The 16,857-nt window shown below is 50.4% G+C and overlaps 1 protein-coding gene across 2 annotated transcripts; it reads right to left on the reverse strand.

Moving 5' to 3' along the window:
- Positions 1 to 323: 323 nt before the first annotated feature.
- Positions 324 to 12,427, reverse strand: ANKRD54 (ankyrin repeat domain 54). 2 transcript variants are annotated; one of them, XM_023631877.2, is made up of 8 exons: positions 11,916 to 12,427; positions 10,133 to 10,180; positions 5,291 to 5,389; positions 2,920 to 2,991; positions 2,344 to 2,391; positions 2,149 to 2,273; positions 1,840 to 1,947; positions 324 to 1,489 (listed from the first exon to the last, which is right to left on the reverse strand). In XM_023631877.2, the coding sequence occupies exons 1-8, from the start codon at positions 12,238 to 12,240 to the stop codon at positions 1,415 to 1,417; spliced, it is 900 nt and encodes a 299-aa protein (XP_023487645.1). In that variant the 5' UTR covers positions 12,241 to 12,427; the 3' UTR covers positions 324 to 1,414. The 2 variants fall into 2 exon arrangements, with proteins under 2 accessions (XP_023487645.1, XP_023487646.1); XM_023631878.2 differs by lacking the exon at positions 5,291 to 5,389 and having other exon boundaries at positions 11,916 to 12,409.
- Positions 12,428 to 16,857: the final 4,430 nt, after the last annotated feature.

The raw sequence follows: 16,857 nt of genomic DNA on the forward strand, positions 1-16,857 counted from the left end.
TGCAAAGTAGCCAGGATTCCAATTTGGTGAGAGGGATGGTGGGGCAGAGCCAGAGCGGACACGGACTGACGCGCAGGAAACAGCCTGTCTGCACTCCATAGTCATCCGCCTCCCGGGAGCGGGGCCTGCGGTGCCTTCCCTCAGGCCTCCCTCTGGTGGCTCACAGACCCCTGCCATGGCGGGTGCGGCCGTCTGCATGTGTCAGGCCCCAAGAGAGGGAACGCCTGCTCCTGCAGGGCGGGAGGGGGCACCTCCCTCACGGTGCGTGTGGAGTCCACTAGTGTGCTAGCTTCCTGTCGCTACTGCAACAAATGACCACAGACTTAGTGGCTTAAACAACAGACATTTATTCTCTTACAGATCTGGAAGTCAGAATTCTAAAATCTGTCTCATGGCTAACGTCAAGGTGTCAGCAGGGCTGGTCCCTTCTGGAAGTTCTGAGGGGAGAATCCACTTCCTTGCCTTTCCTGCTTCTGGAGGCTGCCTGCGTCCCTTGCCTTGTGACCCTTCCTCACATTAGTCCACTTCTTGCTTCCGTCACCATATCTCCTACTTCCTCTCTGATCGCCTGCTTCCCTCTCACAAGGATCCCTGTGATTACATCAGGCCCACTTGGACAATCCAGAATAACTGCCTCGTCCAAAGATCCTGAACTTAATTACAGCTGCGAGGTCCTTTTGCCATGTAAGGGCCCGTTTGCAGGGTCCTGGGATTGGCATGTGGGCGCCTTGGCGGCCACCATTCAGCCCACTCCAACTAGGCTGCAGAACTGCTACGCACTCCTGGTGCGTCAGGGATTGGGAGAAAAAGGTTGGGGATTTTATGCTTTGGGTGCGGCAGGGTCCTTTCTAACCCTGTACTTCAAAGGTCTGGGCTTCACCAACCCTCCCCTTGCAACCAGAGAAACTCACTGCAACGTCTCCTTGAGAGTCAGTGACAGGCTAAGTCTAAGTGCTGGTGAGAGGTGCAGGGCCAGCCAAGAAGCCCCAAGTCTCGGGGGGTGGGGGCGGGGGAGCCGGCCCGAAGCCCACACCCTGCTGGCTGCAACAAGGCCATGGCCAGCAAGAAACACAGAGAAGGGGCTGGGCCTGCTGAGGGGGCTAGGGGGCCGGGACGAGTGAGGCCTGCGAGGACAGTGCGTGTTGGCCAGTGCCGAGGCGTGGCTGCAGTGCTGCGGGAGCCAGAAGCAGCAGCTGGGGCGGGGTCCCTGCCCACAGAGATCACAGAGCGTGGCTGGGAGCGGCTCTGAGGTTGGTGAGAGAGCATCCCTGCCCACAGTGTCTGGGGGCGAGGGCGAGGGCCTCACCAGACAAGGATTGCTCCAAAGTCCCTGGCATCGGGCTTCCGCCTGGTGAGGAGAGCAGTGGGGCAGGGGTGGGGCGCTGGCGGAGCAGGAGGCAGGGAGCCTCTCTTGCTACCTCCTCTCCATGCTCTGCATCTGCAAGCTGAGGGAGGTGAAGCTGGCCAGGAGGTCGGTCACTTCATCCACCTGCAGGACCAAACCGAGGCTCTGTCACAGGGGCCTCGGACCCCGGCTCGCCTCCCCAGTCCCATAGGCATGAGGGCAGGCATTGTGTCTCCTCCCAGGGCATGTGATGGCCTCACTGTGACTATGGGACAGCTGTCCAAGGATTAATCCTTGACACCGGCTGGTCTCAGACTGCCCCAGAGAGAAGAGCCACGAGCAGCTTCAAGGGAAGTGGACGAGGCTTTGAGGTCCACAGTGGGCTGCAAGCCCACAGCCACGGCCTCTGTCTCCTCTGAGAGTCTGGCTGCACAGAGCAGGGATGGACTGGCCCTGAGGCTCCCGCTGGCCCCGGGTGTGGACCGACCACTCACCTGCTCTTTGGTGCTTGTCATCTGGAGGCGGGTGCAGAGGTCGTCCAGCCGTTCCCGCTGCTCGTGCCGCCCCAGGCGCTCCAGGTACTCCCTCAGCATCTGGATGATCTGCAGCGAGAGTCGGGGCTGAGCCGCTGGGGGCACAGAGAGGCCGGAGGCTGCTGCCAAGAGGCACAGCGGAGCAGGTGCAACTGGGGTCCGTGTGAAGCGACCCAGGAGCCCTGGCACTGGAGGCAGGCGTGTCTGTGGTTAGGGGAGCATCTGTCCGGTGCCTGCTTGTGCCATGGGTTCAGCATGAGAGGCACTCACCTGCTTCACCTCCAGCCGCACGGCCTCCAGGCACTGGGAGTGGCCTTCCTGCAGGATGTTCAGCTTCGACTTGGCCAGGTGCAGGGGTGTGCGGCCAGCTCGGTCCAGGGCATCCACACGGGCCCCTGCGGGAGCAGGGAGGGGTGAGCATGCTGGGGGTGAGGTTGAGGGGGGTGGGGGAAAGGGCCCACGTACCTCCTCGTAGCAGGGTGGTGATGACAGGCACGTGGTTGGTGCAGGCCGCTGAGGAAGAAGAACAGGGATTTGAGAAGACAGGACCACCAGGGCTTGGCCCTGTGTGCCCACCGGAGGGAGCAGGACTGTTTCTGAGTGTGCCTGCACCACGTGATGCCTCCTGAGAAGGCATCACCAAAGTAGCAACTGGGCGGGACTCAGCAATCAAGTCCTATCCACCCCCGAGCCCCCGTCCCCCCTGGGTAAAGCTGAGGAAGCTGAGGCTTGGAGATGGGACTGCCTCACGATGAGCCATGGTGTGAACCAGCCACAGGGCAGGAACCGGCTACAGGTCTCACCTCTCCTAGCAGAGATGCTGCTGAGCCAGTTTGGGTTGCTCATTCAGCTCTGCTCAGGGCACAGCCAACTAGTGAGGGACGAAGTCCATGGGACACAGACTGGCGTGTGGCCCTGAGGGCTCAGGCTCTCTCCAGATGACAGGAGATCCTGCTGGGAGCCTGCAGGACCCAGGCTCTCCATCAAAGGGGCCTGTCTGTGCTGCAGAGAAGGTGTCTTGGTGGCTTTTCAGGCACTTACCCAGGTGCAGCGGCGTGTTCCCCAGCCCATCTCTCTGGTTGGGATCAGCCCCGTGGTCCAGGAGGAGCTGCACTGGAGACGGGAAAACCCAAGAGGAGCTATCAGAAGCTTCTCTGAGCTGGACCCTAAGCCCCACCCCTAACCTAGCTAAAGAAGCTCACTCAAGGCGTGGAGCACTGAAAGCAAACACGGTTCCCCATGCTGTTTCTTTCATTCACTCACTCACTCACTCACTCACGCACACACGCACGCACTCAGGCACGCACTCACGCACGCACGCACAGAGCTCACAGGCAGGACTCCGAGGGCCAGGAACTGAGCATTCCAGGAGGGCCTCCTGGCCTAGGCAGGTGCTACAGGACCGAGATTTTAAAGGTTAAAGAAAGTTCTTCCAACAGCAATGGCTGCTGTGAGGGCTCTCAAGGGCATTTTCTGCTCCTTGCACAGCCAAGCGCCACAGTGGGGACTAGGCCAATAGAGGGTGCTGAGCACACCACCTTCAGGGTCTCCAGGCCACCTCAAGGGTAGGCTGTGGTGTCGCCAGGGCTCCTCAGTTACCCAGACGGATGCGCCGGCAGACTACAACCAGGGAGACCAGGCCGAGCCTCATGCCACATACAAACCAATCAAGGGGCCACAGACCTGGATGCGAAAGCTACAACAGTCAGGCTTGTGCAAGAAAACAGGAGAATATCTTCATGAGCTTGGGATAGGCACAGCTTTCTTAAATAGGTCACAAAATTACTAACCATAAAAAAGAAAAGATTAATAAATTGGATTTATTAAAATTAAGAACTTGTGTTCATCAAAAGACACCATTCAGAGAAAAGGCAAGCTCAGAAAAGGTAAGTCCTTTATATTTAGTAAACGATTTGTATGCAGAATAAAGAATTTCTACAAATTAATAAGAAAAAGACAGGCAATTTGTTAAAAGACATGGACAAATGACTTGAACAGATACTTCACAAGAGAAGATATAAAAAAGGCCAATAAATACACAAAGATGTGCTCAACATCACTGGCCATCAGAGAAATGCAAATTAAACCACAATGACATACCACTATACCAGAATGGCTAAAACTAAAAAGAAACAACACTAAGCATTGGCAAGGATGTGGAAAAACGCGGCACTCTCCGACACTGCTGGTGGGAATGTCCATGGTACAAGCACCTTGGGAGAAGTTTGGAAGGACCTACTGAAGCTGAATATATGTGTCCCCTAGTGATCCAACAATCGCACTCCAGCCTTACTCACAAGAGCCCAAACCTGGAAACCACACTCACGTCCATCCACAGTAGACTGGGCAAACTGTGGAGCATCACACAATGAAACACCATCCAGCAGTAAGAAAGAACAAACTACTGAGACACAGCGTTCAGAGATGAATCTCAAGGATATAGTTTTGTTGTTGTTGTTGTTTGTTTTTAAAGATTTTATTTTTCTTTTTTCTCCCTAAAGCCCCCTGGGACATAGTTGTGTATTTTTAGTTATGGGTCCTTCCAGTGGTGGCATGTGGGACACCACCTTAACATGGCTTAATGAGCGGTGCCATGTCCGCGCCCAGGATCCGAAACCCTGGGCCACCGAAGCGGAGCGTGCAAACTTAACCACTTGACCACAGGCTGGCCCCTCAAGGATATAATTTTTTTTTTTTTGATTTTATTTTCTTTTCGTTTTTCTCCCCAAAGCCCCCTGGTACATAGTTGTATATTCTTCATTGTAAGTCCTTCTAGTTGTGGCATGTGGGACGCTGCCTCACCATGGTTTGATGAGCAGTGCCATGTCCGTGCCCAGGATTCGAACCAACGAAACACTGGGCCGCCTGCAGCGGGGCGAGTGAACTTAACCACTCGGCCACAGGGCCAGGCCCCTCAAGGATATAATTTTGAATGAAAGAAGCCAAGATACAAAAGAGTGAAATTCAAAGAGAGGCAAAACCAGTCGATGATGAACAAGGTCCACATGGGGGTAAGGCCTAGAAGGGGGATGAAGCAGGCTGCTGGAGTGCTGAAAATATTCTATAGTTTGATCTGGGGGCTTGTTAGTGTATACACAAGAAAGTTCAGTTTTTAAGTTATACCACATCCAAAAACTCCGAAAAAAAAGGGCTGTCCCACTGCCGCCCTTGGCGCTGAGTAAATGTTGCCTGAACGTCTTGAAGGACTGGCCCCAACCCGAGTCCACCACATTCTCTCCCCAGGTTTGCCCCTTCCCCAGTCTGGCAGTGCCAGTTCCACAGGCGAAGGGAGTGAGGGGGTGGGTACCACCTTGCTGAGTCTTCCTTATATCCAGCACCTCTGGCTGTGCAGAGAGCAAATCATCCCCCAGCATCTCTCCAGAGACACTCCCTCTTCCCCCCCAGGACTCACCAATCTGGTCGTTGCCATTGCAGGAGGCAAAGTGTAGAGCTGTGCGGCCCTTGTCATCAGCTGCACAGGGATCCACGCCATCTTCCAGCAGCTGCTGCACTGACGCCACCAAGACAGAGGCAGGCAGGGGAAAGAGCAGAGTGTTAGCCAAGCTGCAGCCCCAGCAGGTGGCGAAGGATGCTCAGAGGCCCCTCCAGGCAAGGTGTCTGTAACGCGTGGGAGAGCCAGTCCCCCTTGGATGCTGGCCCCACAGGGACTGCCATGACAAGGGACTTATTTTCCTGAGGGTTCAACTGAGGGCCATGGATTCTGGGTGCTCAAACTATGTGTCTAGGCATAGAATGTCATAGAAGGATCTTGACCCTCAGGGTCAGGAATTCTGGAATCACAGAAGCCCCTAGCATAGACTTCGGTCCTCTCCCTCAACTTGAGTTTGGACGTGCATCCATTCCAGCTGGACACAGCTGCCCAAGCTGTGGGCTGACACCTACTTTGCTCCCAGGAGGCAGCCGTTTAGCGTGGACAGAGGCCAGGTTCTGGAACCACACAGACAAAGTCCTAGACTAAGCTAAGCAAAAAAAGGAGGAGTTGGGGCCAGCCTGGTGACGCAGCAGTTAAGTGCGCACATTCTGCTTCGTGGCGGCCTGGGGTTCACGGGTTCGGATCCTGGGTGTGGACATGGCACCGCTTGACAAAAAGCCATGCTGTGGTAGGCATCCCACGTATAAAATAGAAGAAGATGGGCATGGATGTTAGCTCAGGGCCAGTCTTCCTCAGCAAAAAGAGGAAGATTGGCAGTAGTTAGCTCAGGGCTAATCTTTCTCAAAGAAAAAAAAAACGTAGAAGTACAGTGGCAACAGCACAGGGCACTGGAGAGAGCTGGCTGGCAGGAGGACAGCCTGGCTTCAGGCCCCATTCACCAGCAAATGGGAATAACCTCTGCCCTGCCGATCTCCAGAGCTGCCGTGACAAGAATAATGGACATGAAATTCCCTCTGTGAAAAGGATGGAGCCATTATAAAATGTGAGGCATTATGTATTACATGGACATGACCAACGAAATGTAGAAATTGCTGCCAACCATCATTTTACAGCAAGCAACATTTCAGTCTCTCTCCCTTGCAAACCTCTCAAGGACTTGGGTCCTTCCAGATGAAGCCCAGACATGTCCTCCTCCACGAAGCTTTCCTGTCTCCCCAGGCTGAGTCAGCCACTCCCTCTCCCGCATTTCCTCAGTGCCCTGTCCACCCCGCCTCCCTGCCACCCTAACATTAACGGGCTGTGCTATTTTTGGGTAATTGCATCTGTACGCTGAGCACCAGCGAAGCGGAGGGTACCTGACTGCTAAGCCCCTCGACCACCCAGCGAGGGCTCGTGTCCATTTTACGGACCAGGTGACTGTGGCCCAGAGAGATCACGTGAAGCGCCCAAGCTCCATTCACCAGCTAACGGAGGCGAGGCCGGATATAAACCCACGTTCCCCTGGCTCCAGAACGTACACCTCCTCCAATTAAACACATCACTTCAGTTTTTCGGAGGTTTTCATTTTGAAAGTGGTATCACTTTATATTCTTTTTCTCCAACTATATTGTAGCTTTTTGTTTTATCTTAATACCTTGGACCAAGATATTGCTGTCCTGCTCAGTGGATGCTGCTGACTTAGAAATGAACAGAGGTGGGAGGAAAAGGCTTAAGGTAGTGGAGAAGTAAGAGCCTCAGGCCGGGGCTGGCCCCGTAGCCAAGTGGTCAAGTTCACATGCCACAACTAGAAGGACCCACAACGAAGAATATACAACCATGTACTGGGGGGCTTTGGGGAGAAAAAGGAAAAAAAATAATAAAATCTTTAAAAAAAAAAAAAGAGCTTCAGGCCATCTCTGCGTCCATCAGTACATTCCCCGAAAGACAGCCAGTGTCAGAGAGAGAAAACAGCTGGTTCCGTTTTGTGATTTGTGCAGTTATAGTCTTTTTGGAAAGTACCTTTAGCAACATCTATCAGAAGCCATCAAAATATGCATACCGTTTGAAGGAATAACCCCATACCTGGGAAGTTATCTTAAAAATGAAAAACCAAGGTGACTGACTAAAGAACTCTCGTCCCTTTGAAGGCATAGTGTGCACCCATTAAAAGCTGTGGTTATAATTGGGGAATGGAATGACAAAGTGCTTTTTGCTTTTTACTTTATAAGCTTAAAAAAAAGTCATACAGCCACGTATTCATTCTGTAAATAGGAAAAAAAATGATGCTTCCATTTTGAAAAAAACAAATGGTTTTATGAAAAAACAAAATGTCTAAGATACATAAAAAATTGGACAACAAAATTGTGTATTCAGCAGTTTGCAAGCCCATGAGGAAAATTCCTCTGCACAGGGAAAAGGACTGGAAAGATATTCACTAAAATATTAACGGAGATTAATATTTCACGGAATCAGCTTTTGCTGTTTATTATGGATGTTTTTCTTGTATATTTCTCTAATTTCTAAAACATTTTAAATGCATATACTATTTTCCTGCTTAAAATATTTTAAATGATTATGAATTCATAGATAAGGACTTATGATTTAACAATAGCAGAGTATAAATTTTTTTTTTAAGATTTTTTATTTTTTTCCTTTTTCTCCCCAAAGCCCCCGGTACATAGTTGTATATTTTTTCATTGTGGGTCCTTCTAGTTGTGGCATGTGGGACGCTGCCTCAGCGTGGTTTGATGAGCAGTGCCATGTCCGCGCCCAGGATTTGAACCGACGAAACACTGGGCCGCCTGCAGCGGAGCACGCGAACTTAACCACTCGGCCACGGGGCCAGCCCCAGCAGAGTATAAATTTTATGTCCACTATAATTGCTAGACTATTTTTCGGTGGTGAACATGAGGCAATCTACACAGAATTCAAAATACACTATGATGTACATCTGAAAGTTATATAATGTCATAATCCAGTGTTACTGCAATTAAAAAAATTTAAAACTTAAAAAAGAAAAAAGATGAACTAGACTTTCTGTGGAAGGAAAGTATAATTAAAATATTCTCGGGGCCAGCCCGGAGGCATAGTGGTTAAGTTCAGTGTGCTCCACTTCAGTGACGCGGTGTTCACGGGTTCAGATCCTGGGTGCAGACCTATATACCTCTCATCAAACCATGCTGCGGCAGCATCCCACGTACAAAACAGAGGAAGATTGGCAACAGATGTTAGCTCAGGGCCAATCTTCCTCACCAAAAAATATATATACATAAATAAAACAAAACATTCTCTGGCCACACACTAGAGATATTGAAAAGAGAACACTTCTCATTTTTCCTTGAAAAGCTATCTAGGTTGCTGTCCAAATATTCAAAAATGTTAAAGTTCAGGGAAAAGAGACCAAAGTGAAGAGTTAAAAAGCCCTCCAGTTTCTAAGCCTGCTCACTACCGCTGTGCCACGGAGGAGGGAAGCATTTCCAGGCCCAGGCGCAACACCCCAGCTCCCTGAGGTGCAGGACCTCCTCTCCGCGCCTGCTGTACCTGAGCCCTCCCAGCCCACGGCCCTCAATCGACGCGCGCATCTTATCTCCTGACCACAGCACAGCACCCCACCACCAGCACAGAATGATGTCCACTTGAGGCAGGCAGAATGAGGGCACCCAAAGATGCCACACCCTCGTCCCCAGAATACCTCCCACAGCCAGAGGGACTTTGCAGATATGACGCAGGTGGAAGACCTTGAGATGGAAGAACGTCCTGGATTATTCAGGTGCAATCTAACCACAGGAGTCCTCCAACGCAGAGAACCTTTCCCTGCTGCGGGAAGCCGCGAGATGGCAGTGGGAGGACGCAGACCACTTGAGCCAGGAGTGTGGGGGCCTCTAGAGGCTGGAAGAGGTAGGGAAACGGATTCTCCCTAGAGCCTCCACAAAGGAATACGGCACGTTGACACCCTGGATCTCAGCCTGGCGAGACCCGGCTTGGACTTCGACCCTCGAAACTGCAGGATAAATTTGTGTGGTTTCCTACCACTTGTTTGCGGTAATTTGTTACAGCAGCCATAGAAAACTAATATACCACTTTTCCCTGATTCACAGAAAGAATGAAATCGGTGGATAAAACTAAAATTTTTAGGGCTGGCCTGCTGGCGCAGTGGTTAAGTTTGCGCCTTCCGCTTCGGCGGCCCAGGATTCTCCAGTTTGGATCCCCGGTGCGGACCTACATGCTGCTCAAGGCATGCTGTGGCAGGCAACCCATGTATAAAATAGAGGAAGATGGGCACGGATGTTAGCTCAGGGCCAATCTTCCTCAAAAAAAAAAGTTGAAGTTTTTTCCCTATAACTTGTCTTTGTACCTTTGATGCTGCTACTGTTTCAGTAGAGAGCAAACAATAAAAAAGTGGAGTGGCGGCCTGCTAGGGGCCTCCCAGGCCCTCCAGATGATCTGTCAACTCAACAAGCTTGAGGACCACTGATTCAACTGCCACAAGCCTCAGGGAGCAGTTGAAGGTGGTGGCTCTGTGAAGATGGTGGCCGCCCTGGCAGTTAAAGTTGAGCGTTCGTTCCCATTAACCGGAAGTTCCAAAAGCTCCTACTCTGCTGCTGGGCGCCAGGAATACGAAAGCAGACATGGTCCCCACCATCAGCGAGCCCACAAGGTGACAGACACTATGATGTCAGGAAGTTCACAGTGACAGGGAAGCATGGGAAGGGTGAGCATCTAAGCCAGACTGCTCTCTGCAAGGTGACTGCAGTTACAGAATAAATACAACGAGCCCGGTCCAAAGGGTGAGCTGGCAGACTGAAGTCAAGCACTGCCTCCCAGGGGGACCAAGCCCCTCCCTAACCAGCCCATGGAGCTGGCCCTGCTCTGCACACTCACCTGTTTCCACGTCGTTGGCGTTGGCCGAGTCCCTCAGCCTCTTCAGAGCTGTGAAGAGTAAGAGAGTGCTGGTTAGAAAAAAAAATGGCCACGATGAAGCAGAAAGTGGATGGCTTCCCAGTTAGCCCACCCTTGAGCCACGATAGCATCTAAAGGGAAAAAAGGTGCCAGGATGCAAGAGACACTGCCCTGGGCACAAGGAGAAGCGTGAAATGTGGCCCAGCTAGTGCAAAAGCCACACTCGGCAGCAAATCCTCCAAGCCCTTTGGAGCCAGATCTCATCTCTGTCACTTGTAGTGGCTGAGTGACCTTGAGCAAGTTTGTTAACCCACCTGGGCCTCAGGTCTATCATCCACCAAACAAGCCTCAGCTCTGTCCTGACAGCCCTGAGTTGTTGCAAAGACAAAAGGAGATGTTTACACGACGCTCTCCGTGAGCAGCTTACATAGATAATCTTATATCCTCCTTCAAAGGAGGCCATTCCCAAATGACTGACTTAAATGTGGGAATTCCTAAGAGGAAAGTTTTTTCTCCTACAACGACACTACTGCTACATTAGAGGCTAATAGAAAGCCATGTCTTGTCATCAGAGAAGTGATCAAAACTTGCAACTCAGATACGTGATTCCCTACATTCATATAGCACTTTGTGATTTATACAGCACTTTCAAATTCCCATTTACTCTTCATAACTCTACTAAGATGTGGGTGGAATTACAGTCCTAGAAGGAACCCTAAACATCCTCACTCTGGAATCTTTCAGGGCATTGGTTTTCACGCCATCCACAAAACGTAAAAGACTGGGGCCGGCCCAGTGGCGCCGCGGTGAAGTGCCCATGTTCCGATTTGGCGGCACAGGGTTCACTGGTTTGGATCCCGGCTGCAGACATGGCACCACTTGGCACACCGTGCTGTGGTAGGCGTCCCAAATATAAAGTAGAGGATGATGGGCATGGATGTTAACTCAGGGCCAGTCTTCCCCAGCAAAAAGAGGAGGATTGGCAGATGTTAGCTCAGGGCTAAGCTTCCTCGAAAAAATATTTAAAAAACAACAACAAAAAACAAAACGTAAAAGGGAGACATGCCCGAGCAGGAGTTTCGGTCTGGCAGACCTGGGTTCCAACACCAGCACAGCCACTGTCTAGCTGCGTAACTTGGAGCAAGGCAGTTTCTCTGAGCCTCAGCTTGCCCTTCAGTAGAATGGGAACAGTACCTGGATCTCAATGAGTCAATGTCAAGGTCAGGATCAGAAATGATCACGTATCACCTAACAGTGTTTGGCACACAACAAAGGCAGAATAACAGCTCCACATTCATTACCTTACTGAACCCTTGCAACATCCCTGTAAAGTAGGTATTGCACCCATTTTACAGATGAGAAAACTAAGCCTGAAAGGTTCTACAGTTTGCCTAAGGCCTAAACGAGGCAGAGGAGTTCAATCCAGGTCTGCGCATTTACACAAGTTGGCAGGACTTGCAGCCACAGGCTCTGGCCTCCCCTCTCTGACAAAAGCATTCTCCAGGGCCCCGGTTTACGACCTACTAATGAACACCTGGAGCCGGACAAAGTTTCTGTTCAGGAATTACCACGTGAAAAGTCTAGGATGACGGGCTCTGGGCAGCAAGACTTCTCGTCTACCTTCACGGTCCTTAGCAGCTACAATAACAAGGATCATCGCTGAAAGGACACTCGGGGGCCACTCCGGCCCGCAGCTCAGACGTCCGAGGACTCCAGACCCAGGGCCCGGGGCGGTCAGGGGCCCGCCTCCCGCCGCGCCGCTCACCGTGCACCTCCTTGCCGGTGGGCCCGAGCCGGCGGTGGGGCCTGGAGGCGCGTCTCAGCCGGCCGGCGGGGATCTTACAGAGCAGCTCATCGCGGGGCTCCGCGTCCTGCTGCCACAGGACGTGGAGGTAGCGCAGCGGGGACTGGGCCCCGCCGGACGCCCGGCCCGGGAGGCCCGCGCCGCCGCCCAGCGCAGACCCGAAGTCGGCGAAGGAGAACAGGCCCTCGGGGCCGGTCAGCGGCTCCGGCGCCACCGCGCACTCGCCATCCGAGCTCGAGCGGCCCGAGCGCGGCTCGTCGTCCGCGCCCCCGGCGGCGGCTGCCATGGCAACAGCGCGGCGCGGGCCAGGCCGCCCGAGCCTCGTTCCCGGCCGACCAACGGACCCGCTTCCCTCCGCCCTAAGCCTCGCTGTCAGCGGGCGAGCGGGCGGGCCCGGCCTGCAGCCACGGCAACCGAGAGGGGGCGGGCTCGGGTCGCGAGCTGGCGCGTTCCGGACCAATGAAAACCCTTCCAGCCGAATCCCCTCCCGTCCGCCGGTCACCGTAGGGCAAAAGGATTGGCTTCCGGCAGCGTGACTGACGGACATAAGAACCAATCACCAATTTGAGATGCCCACGTCCTCGCTGTACGTAACTACTGGAGCCAATAAAAAAGCTGAGCGTCAGCCGCTCTTCCTTTTTCCATTTTCCCCCGTCGGATCATGGGAACGGTGACGGGCAGATGCCTTAGCCAGTCACGTTGAGATGTTCTGCAGCCAATCACAAAGGAAAGTGAAGAAGTCAAATCATACTTTAAATCAATGAACGTAAAAGAACTTCCCGCAAACGCGGAGTGTAAGTAGGAAAGTGAGAGTGTGTTAAAATTTGGAGCTATCACCACGAGCTGTGGAGTGATAGCTTCTGAATGCAGAAGATCCCTTTAGTTCTCTCGGTAACCCCGACATTGATGACTGATCTACCAAGAATTATAACTCAACGTAATTACACCAGAGCGACACTTCAGTCCGAACCAGGTAGCTCTCTGTGCTGGGTCCTGGACGCAGGATGCGACTCAGTGCCCTTCGAAATGCATGTTCATGGCCCAATGGGAGAAGTCAAAGCCGGAAACAAGGAAGTCGCAAACAACGATGAGCTTAGCAACCCCTCACGTGTGCACTGTTCTATGAGTTTTCACAACCCTGTACCCCACAAACCCTTCTACAAAGTGGGCAAGGAAGATCATCCCCTTTTTATAGATGAGGAGCTGAGACCAGAGAGATAAGGGACTTTTCATGGACGCCTAGCTCTCTTAGGACGGAGGCTTGTGTCCAGGCAAAAGTTCTTCCCTCTCATTCAGCTCACTTAAAATGTAGTCTTTCTCTGACAGCTGAAAAGCACTTTCAGATTTTGCAGTGCTCTCAGAACACCAAGGTGAGGTCTATCATTGTACGGAGGAAAATACTGTTTATTTGAACTCTCCTCCTCTGCACCGTAATTGATAAGGACGTGTGCCAATTCCACTTGTAGCTAGAAGGAAATAGAGGAAAGAAATAAACACTGAACACGGACCATTTGCCACGTGGTTGACACATGTATTATACATTTCAATGGTATGTCTTAGTTCTCCCTCACAAGAGACTTACCAGGTAGATATTATTATACCCACTTTGCAGATCAGGAAATTGAGGTCCTGAGATGTTATACGAATCGTACAAGAGTATGGGGCTAGAAAGTTGAAGAACTGAGATTGGAACCCAGAAAAGTCCTCTCTCCATCGCACTGCTTTCTTTAAAGATTTTTTTTTTCCTTTTTCTCCCCAAAGCCCCCTGGTACATACTTGTATATTTTTAGTTATGGGTCCTCTAGTTGTGGCATGTGGGACGCCGCCTCAGCATGGCCTGATGAGCGGTGCCATGTCGACGCCCAGGATCCAAACCAGCGAACCCCAGGGCCACCCAAGTGCAGTGCGCAAACTTAACCACTCAGCCATGGGCTGGCCCCACACTGCTTTCTTTAATGAAGAGTCTGCTGGAAACCTGGCTCCAGAGAGTTTAAGTGACCTCTAGGTATTTACACCTCACTCCTGATGAACGTACCCCAAAACCATTATTCATTCCTCCTCTTTTTCCGTGTCATAACTGCCAAAGTAGTCTTTATCTCTCCAGTCTCTCTGTGGAATCCAAGGTGTGCTTGCTGCCTGAAGCACAATTCTCTTCACATCTCTAGGCTCTGCCTGCCCATTGAGCTCGGGCTAAAGTCCAAACCCTTTGTCCTAGAGCATTGTCTTCTGCCTGCCAGTGGGTCTGGTCTTCAAGCCATCTGGTCTACCAAGATATTTGCGTTGTCACAAATCTTTTAATTTGAACAGGATCCCTAAACATCTAGAGGTGGTTGTTACTTCTAATTTTTAAATGAACTTTGTTGAAGTCTAAATTACATAGCCCAAGCCTCCGTGTGTTTCAAGAACCACTTGTTGTTTTGGATTAGAAGAATAGGATGCTGCCCTAATGCATGTATTATTTCTCATCCACATAAATATTAAGCCCTGAGAAATTTATACAGGTCTTCCTTGACTTACGATGGAGTTAGTCCCAATAAACCCATCATAAGCTGAATATATTGTTCAGTTGAAAATGCATTTAGGGGCCGGCCCCGTGTCTGAGTGGTTAAGTTTGCGCACTCTGCTTCTGCAGCCCAGAGTTTCGCCGGTTCGAATCCTGGGCACGGACATGGCACCACTCATCAAGCCATTCTGGGGTGGCGTCCCACATGCCACAACTGGAAGGACCCGCAACTAAAAATACACAACTATGTACCAGGGGGCTTTGGGGAGAAAAAGGAAAAAAAAATATTTAAAAGAAAATGCATTTAATCCACCTAACTTACTGGATGTCTAGTTTAGCCACGCCTACCTTAAATGCACTCAGAACACTTACATTAGCCTATAGTGGGGCAAAACCATCTAACACAAAGCCTGTTGAATAATAAAGTGTCGAACATCTCATGTAAAAAAAACAAAAAAAAAGAATAGGATGTTGAATGTGAACCCAGTTAGCCCCAGCCTCAGGGTTTTAGACTGGAACTTGGGTCTATGAAGTTGTATTCCCCTGTAATGCCTGGCTCAGCAACTGGTGCCAACACATTGTAGCTATTTGACTGACTGACTGACTGATTGAACAAATGAATGAATGAATGAAATGGTAAAGATAGTATAGTCCAGTGGTTAACACCATCCACTTGGGAACCATCAATGTGGGGGGCTATGGCTTTGAGCAAGTGACTTGACCTTTCTGAGCCTCGGTTTCCTCATCCGTAAGATAGAGGTGACAGTGGTGCTTATATCGTGTACTCATCAGAGGACTAAATGATATGATGTAAGTAAAGCACCTAGTACAGAGCTTGACATACAGTTAGCGCTCAAAAGATGGTAGCTATTGTTGTTGTTATTGTAAACAAGGGTAGGATGCAGGCCAGGGCCCATGCAAACCCTATACCAGAGGGGCCCATCACACTGCCTTGAACTGGACCTAAGGGCACTGCAAGCATCACACACAAGTCATTTGTGTTTGGTCAATCAGCAGATAAAACAGGAAGCACTTGGTGGGAGACAAAGAAAGTACCTGTAATGTTTGCCTTGTGGGAAAAGCTTCTGCCTGGGAACCCAGGGACTTGTGTGCTAAGTCTTGTCCAGCCTAAACTCACCTCCTGATTTTGGGGTAAGCGTTTCCCTTCTTAAGGCCTCAGTCTTCCTGTCCAAAGGTATTGTTCTAGGTCAGATGTGGACACTGGCTCAGGCCTCATTAGGCAGGTTGGCTTTCCTTTCATTCTTTCCCTCATCTTGTTGGTCTTCACAGTATTTTAGAGCAATTTGAACTGGTCGCCAACATCTAAAAATTGAGAGGTTTCACATAAAATGTTTTATTTCCAGATTCTCTTAAAAACAGGAAGATATGGCAATACAGGACCAGCTCTCCCACATGGCAACAGTTGGCTGGGGCTGCATAGCAACTCCCCCCTTTCAACGGGGCACAATGGTGTTCTGGTTTGCCACAGTCCCCACCGCTCTCTGTTGCCTCCGCATTGAAGCCCAAAGGCAGTGGCCGTTTTCCGTTGTGCTGGTGCTGTTGTTTTTCTTAAGTAGAGTTCACAGGAAATTAAAACATTTCTTGTCTTTATCAAATGTGGAATAATGAAAACTAGTGTGGAGAAAAATTACCTAGTGTCTGAAAACATGACACATGGGGATTATGTGACTTTTTAATATCATGCTAAAGAATTTCTAATAAACCCATATAAGGGACATCTGACTCCCTGGAGAAATTTAACAATTGATTAGCACCCAGTAATGTTTTACAACTCGGTAAAGTTAGAGGTTAACTTATAGGAAACTGATAAGGTACAATAATTTTTGTATGTCCAATGGAGAGAGAACCCCAAAGGTTATAGTTTTATCCCTCTGTAGAGCAGGAAACAGGTTTGGCTCTAACTCAGCAATCACATTTTAGCATTCCTTTGCTCATCAACTATTCTCAAATTATTTTCTTTCTTTCTTTTTTTTTTGAGGAAGATTAGCCCTGAGCTAACATCTGTTGCCAATCCTCCTCTTTTTGCTGAGGAAGGCTGGCCCTGAGCTAACATCCGTGCCCATCTTCCTCTACTTTATATGTGGGTTGCCTACCACAGCATGGCTTGCCAAGCGGTGCCATGTCCGCACCCGGGATCCAACGTGCAAACCCCGAGCTGCCAAAGCGGAACGTGTGCACTTAACTGCTGCACCAGCGGGCCAGCCCCTCAAATTATTTTCAAACCAGCTGTCATAATGTTACTTCCTTCCTTAATGATTAGATAAGCCCACTCTTTATTGGTATGAGAATTATGTTTTTAATCTCTTAAAGGTATTACTCTTTTGTCTATTGTATAAGTTCCCAAAAGTTTTTTGGTTAGTTATTTGTCGTTAATCTTAC

This window comes from Equus caballus, chromosome 28, assembly GCF_041296265.1.
Source record: "Equus caballus isolate H_3958 breed thoroughbred chromosome 28, TB-T2T, whole genome shotgun sequence".
NCBI lineage: Eukaryota > Metazoa > Chordata > Mammalia > Perissodactyla > Equidae > Equus > Equus caballus.